The sequence below is a fragment of the Patagioenas fasciata genome, chromosome 27, assembly GCF_037038585.1.
Source record: "Patagioenas fasciata isolate bPatFas1 chromosome 27, bPatFas1.hap1, whole genome shotgun sequence".
Taxonomy (NCBI): Eukaryota; Metazoa; Chordata; class Aves; order Columbiformes; family Columbidae; genus Patagioenas; species Patagioenas fasciata.
Genome location: NC_092546.1, coordinates 6,276,794 through 6,291,985, shown reverse-complemented (window position 1 = coordinate 6,291,985; position 15,192 = coordinate 6,276,794). Strand labels below are relative to the sequence as shown.

At 49.7% G+C, this 15,192-nt stretch overlaps 2 protein-coding genes across 6 annotated transcripts; one reads left to right on the top strand and one right to left on the bottom strand.

Moving 5' to 3' along the window:
* Positions 1-354: 354 nt before the first annotated feature.
* Positions 355-15,192, bottom strand: SMIM7 (small integral membrane protein 7). Of its 2 annotated transcripts, XM_071799531.1 has the most exons (6): positions 15,167-15,192; positions 9,780-9,923; positions 2,683-2,724; positions 2,545-2,597; positions 1,846-1,936; positions 355-1,320 (listed from the first exon to the last, which is right to left on the bottom strand). In XM_071799531.1, the coding sequence occupies exons 2-6, from the start codon at positions 9,839-9,841 to the stop codon at positions 1,305-1,307; spliced, it is 264 nt and encodes an 87-aa protein (XP_071655632.1). In that variant the 5' UTR covers positions 9,842-9,923; positions 15,167-15,192; the 3' UTR covers positions 355-1,304. The 2 variants fall into 2 exon arrangements, with proteins under 2 accessions (XP_071655632.1, XP_065714238.1); XM_065858166.2 differs by lacking the exons at positions 9,780-9,923; positions 15,167-15,192 and adding an exon at positions 2,802-2,851.
* TMEM38A (transmembrane protein 38A) lies at positions 2,826-9,320 on the top strand. Of its 4 annotated transcripts, XM_071799530.1 has the most exons (8): positions 3,071-3,140; positions 4,784-4,862; positions 4,940-5,069; positions 5,206-5,362; positions 5,920-6,104; positions 6,666-6,753; positions 6,858-6,975; positions 7,266-9,320. In XM_071799530.1, the coding sequence occupies exons 2-8, from the start codon at positions 4,851-4,853 to the stop codon at positions 7,485-7,487; spliced, it is 912 nt and encodes a 303-aa protein (XP_071655631.1). In that variant the 5' UTR covers positions 3,071-3,140; positions 4,784-4,850; the 3' UTR covers positions 7,488-9,320. The 4 variants fall into 4 exon arrangements, with proteins under 4 accessions (XP_065714234.1, XP_065714235.1, XP_071655631.1 ...); XM_065858164.2 differs by lacking the exon at positions 4,940-5,069 and having other exon boundaries at positions 3,079-3,140; XM_065858162.2 differs by lacking the exons at positions 4,784-4,862; positions 4,940-5,069 and having other exon boundaries at positions 2,826-3,129.

Here is a 15,192-nt window from a genome sequence, read left to right as displayed (position 1 = left end):
GGGCGGCCCCGTGGATACGTATCGGCGGCGCACCGCCGCTGCTCGGTATCGCAGGCCTCCCGCGACCGGAGCGCTCACTGCAGAGCCAGGAGCAGGTAACACGGACCTTGCAGCAGCGAGAGGTTCAGCGCGCTCCGGAAAACGTATCACAAGTGTTTTCGCCAAGCGGTAGAACTTCGTGTTTTCGTTATTTTCACAATCACCAGCTTCCTGCGGTTACTTGGACAGAGCCGCCTGCACAGGCTGAGCAGGCAGTTCCTCGTGCGACGCACCGACCTTCGCACTTGTCTCAACTCGAGAAAGCACCATGCAGAAAGCAAGTTCAGGTTTTCAGAAGCTTATAATACAAGCCCGTTTTTGTGTTATAAATTGTATTTTGTATTTATGCACTCGGTACAAAAGCAGCTGTACAATAAAACCTCCAGCGAAGCGCATCCTGCAGCCCCCGGCGAGCGAGCGGCCCGGCCGTCGAACCCCCGCAGCGTTCACCCGGAACTGTCCCCTGGTGCTGCAGGAACCGCTCCCGCTCAAAGGGGCCAACTCGAAATAAACAACACAGAACCAGACCAAGACTCGCTAAAATGTCCCAGAACACATCCACCCTGAATCATTTCTCTTGTAACACAACAAACACAACATCAAATATACATTTTACCCTTAAATAGAACAACTTTATTCAACCAAATCCAGGATTATTCCAAAACCAGTCCTTAGGATTGGCTTATAGAATTATTGTTTCTATTCGAAATACTGATTAAAAAAAAAAATTAATTAAAAAAACATTTTGTTGGAAAAACGGTGAGAAGATGAGAATCCAATTTTTCTTAAGCATCCTTTTCTACTTCTCCACCACAACAGCGCGGTGAGAATTTGCACCAGAACTTGGCTCAACTTCATAAAAATGAGAACGAAAGTGCGATTTGCAGGTGCCCTGGCAGCGGTGACAGCAGCGACGCAGCGCGGGCCGGAGGGGCCGACCGCAGCGGTTGGACCGCGCTCCGCATCACGCTGCGGTTCCCCCTGCGCCCCGGCGCTGCCCCCAGCCCAGCAAAGCCACCGAAACTTCTCTTTATTTCAGTAAAGATCAAATCGTTTAACTTTGGAGATTTTTGGCACGGGGCAGTGAGAACCAACGTGCGCCGAGTCGTTGCATGACTGCCTGAGGACGAATGTGTCCCGACCCTGGGCGCGGAGGAGCTGGTGCCGCCATCCCAGGGCTGCATTCTGAACGCGTTAGAATCTTTGACCTTATAGAAAATGGAGGTTTCCAGCCAAAAGTTCACAGATGTATTTGCGGACGACTCTCAGGACCCAAACAACCTAGTGGGTGCAACAAAAAGAAAAGCAGATGAGAAGGGGCACAGCTGTCCCCAGCGGTGTCAATGCCCTTGCGGCTCACAGCACACCTGGCCAGCGGTTTTGCCCCCGTATATCAGACCGCAGAGCTCCAGCAGTGAGAGCCCGGCCCCGCCAGGCTGTTCTCAAGGCTGATTCCATTCTGTGGGTTTTTTTTTTACCCCCCAAAATGAAAAACATCCCCCAGATGACACCGAAACGCTGCCCCAAATGATGTTTTACCGGAGCAACCCACAGGAGCGCTGTATCTAAAGCTACGTGACTTACACGCCGGCAAATAAGGTTTTGAGGCACTACAGGTGCGCACGTCACCCAAGAACTCTGAGGCCAACCAAGGTCTCTTTGAAGATTAAAATAACCAGTGAAATGAAATTATGAATTCATAGAGTGGGAGAGAAAGAGAGATGAAAAGAAATATATGTGCAAGAACAGCCCAATGTGTATGGCTTCCCATGAACAAACGACAAGGCGCTGCACGGCGCTACTTACACGATCATGCAGAACATCATGAAGACGTTCCACAAGGCAATGAAGATCCGAAAATACCTGAGACTCAGCAGGAACTCTCTGATATTGTCACCTACAAATCAAAAGAGTCCTTGAGGTGAAAAACACCCAATATGCTGACACGTCACCTTTTAAACTATGCTGAGAAACAGAAGCAACTCAGGAAAAAATACACAGGAAAGGTCGGACAATAAAAAGCTGGAAGTTGGAGTTTTGGGTCAGCGAAGCACAGCAGGTTCGGGGCATCGCTGGGACGGCACACGGCTAAATAAACTATAAATGATAAAAAGGGGTCACACTACTAAACGAGGGAGGACAGCCCGTGCTGTGCTTCACAGAGAACGCGTGTGTGGGCGCTGAAGGGGCGACCGGGCTGCGAGCGGCGCGGCCTCTGTGCCCAGCACCCCCGCCCCGACCGCACAGAACCGCGTTCCGCGTTCCCAAACCGCCCGCGGCAGCACCGGGGTCGGTGGCGCCCGGGCGCAAACACCGCGGAGCCAGAGTTTACGTTGTGATTTACGAGCTCCGGGCAAAGAGTCGCTCAGAACCACACCAAGTAGGGTTAAACTCGGACTCTGGTGCCTTGAAAAAATGCTCGGATTGAGGTTTTTCTTCAGAAAACGCCCGTTTCTGGAGGTATTTAGCAGAGCGGGCGGCGGTGAGGCCGCGATCCCCCGTTACCGGTGCTGGGCTCCCGGGACTCCTCGCCGAACCCCTCCGTGTCTCTCCTCCTCCTGCGGGACAACGAGAGGCCGGGTCGGTATCTCGGAGGGTGAACGTTCCCCCCCAAACCGGCGCCTCCTCCCCCCCGTCACTCACAGCCTGAAGTTCAGGACGGCGCCCGCGTTGAGCAGCAGCGTCCTGGGGAAAGAGAGAAACAGACACCGTGAGGCACCGAGGCGCCGCCACCCGGGCGGCCCCGGCCCCGGCCCCGGTACCCGCAGAGCAGCAGGTCCCCGATCATGGCGGCGGAAACGGCGGCGGAAGCGGAAGGGGCGGGCGCTGCGCTCCCGGGGGCGGCTCCGGCCCGGACAGCGTCGCACGGGAGACGGGAGCGGGACCGCCCCCGGGCCGGGCTGCGCCGCCCCGCCTGCCGCCGCTGCCACAGCCCGTGCGGCCGGAGCGCGGGCGGCGCTGCCCCTGCCGCGCCAACATGGAGGTGGCGGAGACGCTGCAGCTCGGGGAGCTGGCGGCCGCGTTCGCCGCCCTGCCCGTCTTCCCGCTGTTCGACACGGCCTATTTCATCGTGTCCGTCCTCTACCTCAAGTACGAGCCGGGTGAGTGCGGCCCCGCGCCCTTGGCCGCGGCGCCGTCAGTCAGGGCCGGGGGCGGGCCCGGGAGTGACGCGGGGCCGGTGCGCGGGGACCCGCGGGAGCGCTGCTGCCGTGCGCTCGGAGGCACAAACCCGGTGTTTCCGTGTCCTGGCCGCCCCGTCCCTCAGCGGGGCCGGGTTCACGTTCAAAGCTCCGCTGCGCTGCTTTGTGGGAGGTTCTGACATACATGTCCAAGTATAAAGCAGAAAAAGCCCCAAGAACTAGTCACTCTGATCTTGAAAATTGATGTTGCGTTCTATTTAAGATTGGGTTCCAACCACGCTGCAGTACTGAAGTGCGGCCGTCTCTCTGCCGCTGTCCCAGGACTCGGCGTTACATTCCTGTCCAGCTGTCCGGTTTTTCTGTTTGTGTGGTAACGCTCCCCCCATTCATACACGAAAAGACCGCCAGTAAACCTGTTTATTCCCACCTTCCAGACCACGCTGCCACCTGTCCTTAGGCGCCCAAACAGATGTTGCTGTGTTTGCTCTCTTGGGTTTATCATGTAAAGATCGATAGATTGCAGCTTGGCCTTCGCTCTCTGCACCGCTGCAGCCTGGCCGTGCCTCGGGCTTTTCCAAATGCCATCTTCTATAGTTATTTTTGGTAGCGTGTGCACTTTCCATGCTCCGCTCTGAATGGTTTCAGTGTGAGTGCCCGATGGCTGAGGAGAAAAAATGTTAACCAACAGAAAACCAAGCCCCACGCTGGCGTGGTTGTTAAATGCTCCCGCTGTGAGATCTCTGCGCTGTACGATCTACGCTCTGCTGTGCTGAAACTCCATCTAAACAGGCGTGCTGGGCTTCCAAGGCCCGATCGCTTACAGCTGCTCCCAGCGTGAAGTCCTGAACAGTTAACGGGCCACCCTCATGAAAACAGCTTTGGAAAACACGTGAACCCCGTAATCCACTTGGACTGGAGAGGGCTGGTGTGTTTCCACTGGATTCCTCTGCTGCCGCATCCTGCAGCTCCGGTGCTGGAGATCGGGGTCAGCACAGTCCTGTCCATGTCCTCCTTGGAGACCGCATGGCTACGGAGCCAAAGAAAAACAAGTGGTACTAAATTTAAACCTCAGGCTAAACCTCGGGTCCCTGCAGGAGCGGGTGCGTGTGGCGTGCTGCAGCTGTCTCGCCTCCACGGGGCGTTCAGCTGGTTCAAATGTCTCTGAGCACGGAGAGTCTGAGCAGTCCGAGTTTCAGCAAATGCTGATTCACTTATTGCTATTTAAGGTAAGGCCGCTCTTAGCAGGGTTGACATAACGTTTTAGCGCTCCCTCTTTTGACCGCCTGTTAGTGCTTACTGAACACAGTTCAGTACCTGAAACGCTGCACAAGGGACTCTGGAGCAGTTTAAGCTGATGAAACAATCTTACAGAATCGATGTTCCCGAGAGACTTCCTTGAAGAAGTACAGAGGTGGATGAAAATGGCTCCAGGAATTGCAAAAAGGCTGTGGGAAGAGACCATAACATATTACCAAATAGTTACACTGGTTTAATATCTAGTTTTATCTTCAGAGGGCATTTCCAAACTAGTACAGGAGCAGGGAAGAACCCTCGAATCCTCTTCTTTCTAATAAAGGTTATGAATTCCCGTTCTATTTTTGCAGGTTATCTTATGAATGAAAGAGCTGAACAGCTTGTTCGTGAGTTCTAGAGGGCACCTAGGTTGAAGCAATGGACAGAATGGTACTAGTATGCATTTTATTTTTAGACTGTAAAAAAGATATTGATTTCAAGGGAAAAATTGTTGCTTCCGATTGCAGGAAATAGCAGCAAATACAAGAGGGAAACTCTCAACCAAGTCACAAACTTGTAAAGCTTACGGGGGCCTGCAGGCTGAGATCACACGCACCATTGCACAATCAATATCTGTTCTCATTCAGGCTTCACAGGGTACACATTTTTTTGTTTTACAAGCAATTTCTTTGACTTATTTTGCTGGAGAACATGCACCACAAGCCTCTTAGAGGGTCGTGGAGTTTCTGCTCATTTGCTGAATCCACCTCCTCATTTAGAATTCGCTTCACAGGAGCCGTGGAGATGTCTCGTAAGAGCCCCTTTGCCTCCTGGCTTTGCGCTATGCTCCACTGCTTCGGGAGTTACATCCTCGCTGATCTGCTGCTTGGAGAATCACCTATTGACTACTTCAGTAATAACTCCAGTGTCGTCCTGGCCACGGCGGTCTGGTGAGTCTTTCGCGTTTCACCTGATTCATGAAGCACGAGATGCCGCTTGTGTGAAATATTTCATCTGGTGTGAAGTATTCTGTCTGTGTGACACGCATCTATTATCTTGCTTGGACTACCTGGGGAAGGAAAAGGTGGGGTGAAGTCGTTTTGGAGGCTTTCGTATTCCTAGATGTAGTTTCCAGTTTCTCTGACCAGTTGTCCTGTGTTTGATGATACGGGCTGGGCCCGGTCCAGTCGCCCGGTGTTTCTATTCATAGCGGCTGCAGCTGAACCGCGGCCAAACCGCAAAAGCAGCGTTCACCGCACCGATCCCACGTATAGTAGGAGCGGCACACACTGAAGATTTGGGGGCATTTTCTTCCTCGTGTTAGTGAAATGTGCACAAACGTGCAGTTACTCCAGGTTTAAGTTCCTCGGTGTGTTTGGGTTGTATGTGCTTTTGCATGACAGAACGAGCGTTTCCTTCTCCCCGACGTAACTCAGGCCAACGCCACAGTACTCCTAATCCTCTCGATACGTCGCAGATCAGTTAAGCTGTGTGGTTTGTGTTTCAGGTATTTGATATTCTTCTGCCCCATGAACCTCTTCTACAAGTGCGTGAGCTTTCTGCCCGTGAAGCTCATCTTCGTGGCCATGAAGGAGGTGGTCAGAGTTCGCAAGATTGCAGCTGGGGTGCACCACGCTCACCATCGGTACCACCACGGGTGGTTCATTATGATGGCTACCGGATGGGTCAAAGGTGAAACGCGAGATGTTCGCAATGCGGCAGGGAGGACCCAGCCCTGTGGGAGGGACGGGGGTGAAGTTCAAGGTGACCACATCCCAGCAGCGGGCTGGTTAGTGCTGTGGTCAGCTGGCTGCAATCAATCAGGGCCCCTACAACACAGGTATTCAGTCAGACTTGCAGAATGGTTGTCAGTTGAGTCAGCATCCAGCTTTAATAGAGGCACGAAGAACTGGAGGCACTATCAGATACGGGGGTGGAATTCAGGGATTCTTTATCCGTTCTCCTGTGTCCTCTCTCTGGCCTCGCCTGTATCTTTTTAGGGAGTTTCTCTCAGTGTTGAACCAGCCCAGACAGTTTTGCTTTAGCTTTTGTTTGGGCATTTGAGCATCAGTAAATGGACCAGAGGCAAATGCTCTTCCCCTGCACCAGGAAATGCTTTATAGAGAGTCTACAAAGCGTTTGCCCTGCTCTGTTGTTTTAGGCAAATTTCTTTTAAATTTGGGAAGAACGTCATGAACCTTTTGTTCCCTCAAACAGAACGGAGGGGAACTGTTCGCTTGCCCTGTTTCACAGGTTCTGGTGTTGCCTTGATGTCTAACTTGGAGCAACTGCTGCGTGGGGTTTGGAAGCCAGAAACAAATGAAATTCTTCATATGTCCTTGTAAGTAGGTAGACTGTAAATTCCCTTGTCTGACTAAAAACGGAATTTAAAGGACCATTCAAATGATGCAGACCTCCTAGAAAAGCTCTTTATTTCTCTTCCAGCCCCACAAAGGCTAGTCTGTATGGCACAGTCCTCTTCACTCTGCAACAAACTCACTGGCTCCCTGTCTCTGAAGCCAACCTCATCTTCTTTTTCACCATGTTCATGATCATTTGCAAGGTGAGTTTACAGCAGGCTCGCTGCTAACAAATCTACAGAACCAGAGAGGGGGTGCAGGATTAAAGTGGGGGTGTTCACCTTCCCAAGCCACAACTGAAGGTCTGCTCAGGAAATTACAGCCTAGGTTCTCCATCGCATAGGCGGTGTGGCCAAAGATCCTTGTGATACAGCCCTGAGTCTTGTAGCAATAGGGACTTGTCCTTGGGGTAAGTGGAATGTTCCTGACCAGTCAGTGTTTCACGGCTGGCGTACGCGATCTTTAACTTGCAGTATTTGCTGTTGCATGGCAGGTTTTCATGACGGCAACCCACTCTCACGCCTCACCGTTTGCTCCCGTGGAGAGCTTCGTCTGCCCGGTGTTCTTCGGCTCTGTTTCCAGTGGACACACGAGTCACCACCACAATGAGCACGGGGCCTCCCATGAGGTTTCCCATCCTCCGCCTCCTCCGGCAAAGTCAAAAGAGGAGCTAAATGAAGGCACGAGGAAACGGAAAGCAAAAAAAGCTGAATAAAAAAGTAACTACAGAGTAAATAGGCCAAGAATATTCTTCCAGAGCCGAGTCTCAAAGCCAGCCGTGACCTCCTTTATCCTCCGGTCCTTCTCTCAGACTCCAGAGGAGAGGTGGAATCCAGGACACTGCCAGGCGGGTCCCTGAATCCCATTGTGCTCTCTGTGCTGCTGCTTGCCGCTTGCTCTCTGTCTCTGTTCTGATCATATTTTCAGGGATCTGTAAATGTGTGCCAGGGTGATAACTGGGTGCCAGTTCCCAAGCTGTCAGCAATTATGATGCAGCATTTTCAATGGATGCAAAATCTTGCAGTGTGTTTATTTATGAATGTGGGTAACGGTTTGTGCTCCTGCAGTTCCCGAGTTCCTTTGAGTTTTCATTGACCTTTTTGACGTCTACCCAAATAACAAACTGTTTAGACACGATCCATGTGGAAATTGTATTTCATACTCAAGGAAATTAAATGGTCTCATGTGAGCCTGATCTAATCTTTCCTAGCTCCCACATCTGCCGTATCTGCAGTTAATGTGACATTTTATGTGCAATAAGGACATTGATTCTGGTGTCCTAGCCAAACCCTCTCACCTAAATTCCCTCTGATTGTTAATGGATAGAACATTGTCGCTTTCTTACCCAAGTCTGTATTTGCAAGAGCATTGAAGCTGTGAAATGCTCCCCGCGCTCCGTGCTGGGGCTGTTATTATTCTGAACTGTTGTGTGGCGTCGCTGCACGTTGTTACCAGTCGCGTGTCCCACCTCCAGCCCGATCATAGTTAACTAGGGAAGAGCATGGTTCTGGTTTGTTTGTAATCTTGTGGGATAGAGAAGGGTGTGTGAGTGTAAATAAGTATTTATTACTATTTATTTATAATTGCTAAGGCACCTAATTAATGGACGTGAAATTGGCCTTTTTTTTGAACTTCGCATCTTTATGTAGAGAATTGGATAGTTCTAAGCATGGTCCTCCAGCCACGGCCAGGCGCTGGTTGGCACGTGAAGCTGTGATTTCGGTGTGCTACAGGACACGCCATGCAGGAAGGAACGTTTCCTACACTCTCAAATTAAGATACGAGGCTAAAGAAGTGGATTTCACACCAGCCGATTAAAACGATATTAAAGGACTGATAAAAGCACAGCAGCTGAAGGTGCCGATCATCCTCCGTAGGTCCCTTTTGGCCAAACTCGTGGTCTGCGAAAGCAGGTTGTGCCCAGCAAGTGAAGCGTCTGAAATGCCTCGCGTGGCTCAGGGAGGAGTCTGGCAGCTCGGTCATGTTGTGCTTAGTGAGTACCGGCTTTTAGGCTCGTTCGAAGCTGCTCCTATAGCTGATTTTGTTATTCAAAGTGCCATCATCCAAGGGCTGGCGTCACCATGGTGAAAATGGGGAGGGAGCACTGGGCTTCCAGTTAAGCAGCGTATTGGCATCCCCAGCACCGAGGTTTGCTGCTGTCATCTTGCAGCCGGGAATATAAATAGGAAGAGTTCAGAAACGTGTTTCTATTTCTGTGTGTGTGTCCCTGTCCAAAATGGAACTCGACGGTTAATTCAAAATAAATTTAAAAAATCCTGTACAGAACCAGGTGAAAGTCGGTACAAAGGTGAGATGATTTGTGGTTTGGGGTTTTGACAGTGCCTTAATTCTGTGAGTTTCCCTTCCCTTCAGTAGACAACAGGAACTCTGCCTGACAGTTCAACTGTCTGGTTTTGCAGCTACTGGTCTACTGAAACCTGATGTATCACTTGCATGCACAAGTAAAAATGGTTTATGGGATGTCTGATTCAAGGGGAGTTTTGTTTTATAAAAGCTGTCAACAAATAAAACTTGTGAAGTGACACAATCCGTGTGTCTCTTTTACTCTCACCGGTCTCAGAAACCAAACACTCCTTAATCTGTTCAAAGTCTCCTTGACCTGATGACAAAAGGATTCTAACTGAAGAGAGAGCTCAAACTTTGTTATGTCCTCCAAGTATGTCTGAGCATGTTCTAAATGGAAATAACGTGGTAAAAGGTACAAATATTCCAAGATGTGTTAAAATTAAAGCTCTGTTCGCCTTCCAAGTACCTTATCTGGAATGGATTAGTACTGAGAAGACAACAGCCATAAAGTTTAATTTAGGGAAGCCTTTCGTAGCGAGAGATATGGAACCTGTCTCAAATTTCCATGGCTCAGCGCTGGGAGTCTTTGGTCCAATTCCAGACACACGTCCTTCATCCCAAGAAGCAAAGATGGATCTTTGAACTGTTGCTGCAGGGACACAGGGTTCTACAGAGCTGCTTCTACAAAGCCCTGACTTACCTGGACATACACTTATGTCTTGATACTCTGCTCCATCCCGAATGGAAACGGTAGCTGGGCATTGCCCAGGGGGATGGAGTGGTTTAACCATTCTCCTCTCCCACGCCATCCATTTCAGTGTTAGCGATCCACTTTGCTCAGGACCTGGATGGAACAACAAACGAGCAGGCTGACTGACGAAGGAGATATTTCAAGTGCTTTGAGAAATCCTCCGATGTCTCGAGCGTCCCAGGCTCTGCTGGCTCTGCAGAACATCCCGCTCGGCACAGGGCAGGAGAGGAGCAAACCAGGGCTTAGACTTCCCTGGGACAGACGTCATTCCCTCCAAAGATGTTCTGATCTGATAACTCCTGATACCAACTCTAGTGAGACGCAGCTAAATTTAGCACTAGGTTTAATCCTCCAAGAGGCCCTGGTTGCCTGATGGAAAAAGCAAAGTGTTTGAGTTGCTGGCCTCAGCGTTCTTGGTGACTGACAGGTTTCCCTTTTCTGTCACACCGAGCGAGCCAAACCCAGGGCCTGCAGCTTTTTCATCACTGCAGATCAGCTTCACAGACAGGGAAAGCCCTACAGCTCTACTGTGTTTGAGGAGAAAGAACAAACCCGTGGGATAATTTTACAGAAAACATTAATAATTCTTTGCAGTAAGTGAACTGAAGAAAAATGGGAAGCCAAATGAAAGAATTTCTATACTGAAGAGCTTATGTGAGAAAGGGCAAAGCCAATAAACCTGAGCACCAAGCCAGAGCAACCAGGGTTCTTGTTTCCCCTTTTCCTTTTATTATTAATGACAGTATGTGCGTTCTTCCACATTTTGTCTGAAGAGTAACCAAACTATAGAATCCAGCCAAGTGGAAGGACCCAGAAGATAAAGAGGGATGTTACGGCCACCTCCTGAGCAAGAGAAGTTGTTCCTTTCAACACTTGCCAGGTGATGGAGCTGCCAAACGCCTGGTGCCTCTTTCTGCAGCCTATTTCATGGCTGGAGGGCGCTTTAAAATCTGAAGCACTAGATCAGTGCTGATGGTGTCAGCCCAGATAGCACATAGGACACATAGAAGCATTAAAAATTACAGCTTTATGCAGCAGCACATCTTTATTTGGGCCCTTAGCTATAACTGTGCTTTACAGTTCTTGTGCTGTTCTTCAAAGGAACCAACTGGTTCCCATAAGACACGAGACCGAGGATGACAGGGCAGGTCAGGCTGGTGTAGCACGGCTGTTCCTACGACCTCGCTGCCATTGCTGCCACCGCGACTCGCAGCTGCTACTCGCTCCACCTGTGGTGACATTTCTGACAAAAAGGAGATGGCGGCGGCGCTAAGATCAACACTCACGAATAACTCTGGTCTCTCTTTTACACTTGTGCATTTGCATCTTTCACAAGCTACCCCTAGAAAAAGTACCACATGTAATGTTTTCTGTCTTGACCCTTATTTGCGTCCTTCATGTTCCAAAAGAGAATTTGGGGAGGAATTATTTTAGAAAGCTTGCGAATGGAACCTTTTAGGAATAATCAGCATGAGATAGCGATTTCATCTTAGCTTCAGGGTACAGGTAGGCTGTAGACACGGAATGCAGGAAAACAGGTCTGATATATTTAAGAGGCTTGAACATTTTTATAGCCTGAGGAAATCCGGAATGTCCCTGAAAAAGATTTGCTTGGCTGATTTTGTTTGGTTTTGATCTGCAAATTACAGAAAGCTCACCAGAAACCATAACACGTGCTGCATTCCTGTGGAAGGCAAGCTGCTGCTTTTCCAATTCTCCCGACCCCTCCTGCGTCTCCATTGAGCTGGCAGATCTCGACTTTCCAAACAAAAATCTGCTGGTTGAGGGCTTCTGGTCCCACTGCAACCCACTGCTTGAGCTAAGGTTCTTTGATTCGTTAGTGACATGGATTGGTGCAATCAGTAATAATGACGGGTATATGCAGTGTGAGATGCATAAAGCACATCACAGGTTGCAGTGACTTGAAGTACAGTCTAAAAATCCATTAGTTCTAATGTTGGTTTAGTATTAGATTTAGACTAATGTAGGCTAAACCCTAACGCAGGCTCTCTGTAATGTTTGTCTCTTAAGGTAAGACAGGTCATCTCCCTGCCTTTTTGATTTATGATAGATTAGGATGTCGGTTAATCTCTTCTTATTTGGCTAGATGATTGCAGAGATTAATCAAGTATTGTCTGCAAAAGGAGCCCACAGACCCAGATTACTAATTTTTTCTTTAATTATTCCTCTGTATGCCAGAGGGATACAGAGGGAGTACAGACATGGCTACACATCAGCCTCTTAAATCTCATTTCATGAGAGAAACAGAGAAACCACAGGAGCTGCTCTGGCTGATACAGGTCTGCTCTGGCTGGCACTGGTCTGCTCTGGCTGATACAGGTCTGCTCTGGCTGGCACTGGTCTGCTCTGACATGCTCGGTTCAGTCTCCTGAAAAAGGCAAAAGGCCACAAAAATAATAGACGACGGTCTCCTGTGAGAAAGTGGGGAAGCAGAAAGTGGTTCTGAGTGAGTGAATCTGCTTGGCTGGTACAGCACCACCTCTGTTTCCACAGGATATGAAAAGAGCAGCATCTCTTCTGGGAAAAGCTCTACAGAACAAATACAAAAACACGTATCGAAACAAACTGAAGTAGCAACATGCTGTGAATATTGGGAATGAGAACGGCACAGAAAAGACACGGCAAAGCGTGTTCTCTGAGCATGAGGTGGAACAGTCATGTGCTGCTCTTTTGGGGATGGTACCCCCGTCCAAACGTAGCCAGAAAGTAGTAAATATTTATTGTGCACAGTTGAAATGCCTTTTAGTAAATTAACTCTTGCAAAACTTGCCAGCTTTGCCTTTGTGCTCAGTCACGCACCAGTGTCACTCACCACTGCTCCAACAAATGAGGATAAAGTGGGTCATTCAGTCGCCAGGACAACAAAAGCACACACTGACCTAGATATGGCTGAGGAACCTAATCTGGCTCTTAGTGCAGCCTGTGGGGTTCAGACAGAATCGGGGGGTTCCGGTCAGGGAAACACAGTGCATTAACAACCTCCAAATGTCTCTGCTGTCTGTGGCATCAAGAACAGCCTCTCCTCTTTGTGATTCATGACAGGTGTCACAGTGACAGCAATGAGATTTAGGAAAATATGCTTCAGGCTTTAATCTCCTCTCTAAAGTTTTGGTCTAGAATAGCTTATTATTATGACACGGGAAAACTGGCAATATGAATATTTCCTCTGGATATATTTCCTCTGGAAGGTCACAGAAGCCAGATCTGTTTGGAGAGCGGCCAGGGAGAGCAGCGGGCACTCGGCGGAGGGCCTCTGGGACTTGGAGTTCTGTCAGCAGGAACATGAGATGTGCTATTATTATAAGGTCCTAGAGCGGTAAGGCAGTGTCAATAGTTGATTGAGCTAGCGAAATGCTAGCAACTACGAGAAAGTCTGTACTCCTGCCTGTATTAAATAAGCTTGTGGCACCCTTTGTGTTGTAAGAAGGGAAACATGGATACAGCAACAGTTTGGGCAACTATCGTAACAGAGGCTGAACTACTGAAATCCAGATGTCGTGTATTGGTGTCATGACTGAAGCTCTAATTGCAAGACCAGAGTCAGAATGTTCCAGCACATGGTAGAATCATGGAATTATTTTGGTTCGAAAAGCCCCTCAAGACCGTTGAGTCCAACCGTTATCCCACCCCAGCACTGCCCTGTGTCCTGAGAACCTCACGTCCGTCTGTCCAACCCTCCAGGGACGGTGACTCCAGCACTGCCCTGGGCAGCCTGTTCAGTGCCCCACAGCCCTTTGGGGAAGAAATTGTTCCCAGATCCAACCTCAACCTCCCCAGCACAATTGTAGAGAAAAAAAAAAAAAAAACTAGAGAAAAATCTCCTGGATTCAAATAGCAGCAGCGAGTTTAAGTGAAAAGCAAGAAAGGTCTCTGCAAGTTCTGTTATGCAAATCATCCACAATGCTCTAAGGAGAAACAAGCAGCGTGGCTTTCCCCCCCTTCCCTCCTCCTTGTTCTTCATGTGACCCAGTTTTACTGAGTTTTACTGAATTCAAACTGCCTGGTGACAAGGGACCATTTGAGGAAAGTGGCATATTTGAAGTCCGCAGTAAACCCTTTATTGTGACTTGGTTTCTGCAGGTGCCCAGCTGGCTGTGTGGTGCGTATACACAACCGCTACCACAACCGAACCGGCTGTAGATGTTTTTGTTGCAATAAGAAGAGTTGGTTCTATAATCCGCGAGAGATTTCACTGTCCCAAGACCACCCTCCTCAGCACAACCCGCTCCAGAACATCGTGGCAATGTGTACCATAAAATCCAGAAAGAAAGACATGAAAACACAAAAGAGCAACAGGAAAACCAAATAAATTCTTCTGGGAGGCTGATTCGTACCAGCAAGTTCTCTCAAATCTGTTCCGTGGTGTAAAAAGCAAAGATGAAGAGGACAAACCCGTATAAACCCCCAGGATTAAGCTCCTGAGATTCTGTTTTTATTCTTTTGCCTCAGTGCCTCAGAAGTACAATATTCAACATCACTGATAACTCCCTTGCTGCGGCTGCTTAGAGTCTATCGATACCTTGGCACAACGCTACTGCTGTCATATCCCACAGTAATAAACAACTCAAAAAAGTAAAATAAGGAAAAACACAACCCTAAACCAACGCTTTACCCAACCAGACCCAAGCAGGCACGGGAGCTCAGTGCACATCCCCACCACAGCCCGGGGGGCGCTCCCCTGCCCGCCAGAGCCCCCGGCTCCCACCACAGAGGCACCAGGGCCTTGGCACCACCAGCCCGGAGATCACAGAATTCCAGAATGTCAGGGGTTGAAGGGCCCTGGAAAGCTCATCCAGTACAATCCCCCCATGGAGCAGGAACACCCAGCTGAGGTTCCACAGGAAGGGGTCCAGGCGGGTTTGAATGTCTGCAGAGAAGGAGACTCCACAACCCCCCTGGGCAGCCTGGGCCAGGCTCTGACACCCTCACCATGAACAAATTTCTTCTCAAATTTCAGTGGAACCTCCTGTGTTCCAGTTTGCACCCATTGCCCCTTGTCCTGTCACTGGTTGTCACCCAGAAGAGCCTGGCTCCATCCTCCTGACACTCCCCCTTTCCATATTGATCCCCAGGAATGAGGTCACCCCTCAGTTTCCTCTTCTCCAGCTCCAGAGCCCCAGCTCCCTCAGCCTTTCCTCACAGGGGAGATGCTCCACTCCCTTCAGCATCTTGGTGGCTGCGCTGGACTCTCTGCAGCAGTTCCCTGTCCTTCTGGAGCTGAGGGGCCACAACTGGACACAATATTCCAGGGGTGGTCTCCCCAGGGCAGAGCAGAGGGGCAGGAGAACCCCTCTGGACGAGAGAACCTCACTCACCCCGGGGCTCCGTCCCGTCCCGTTCC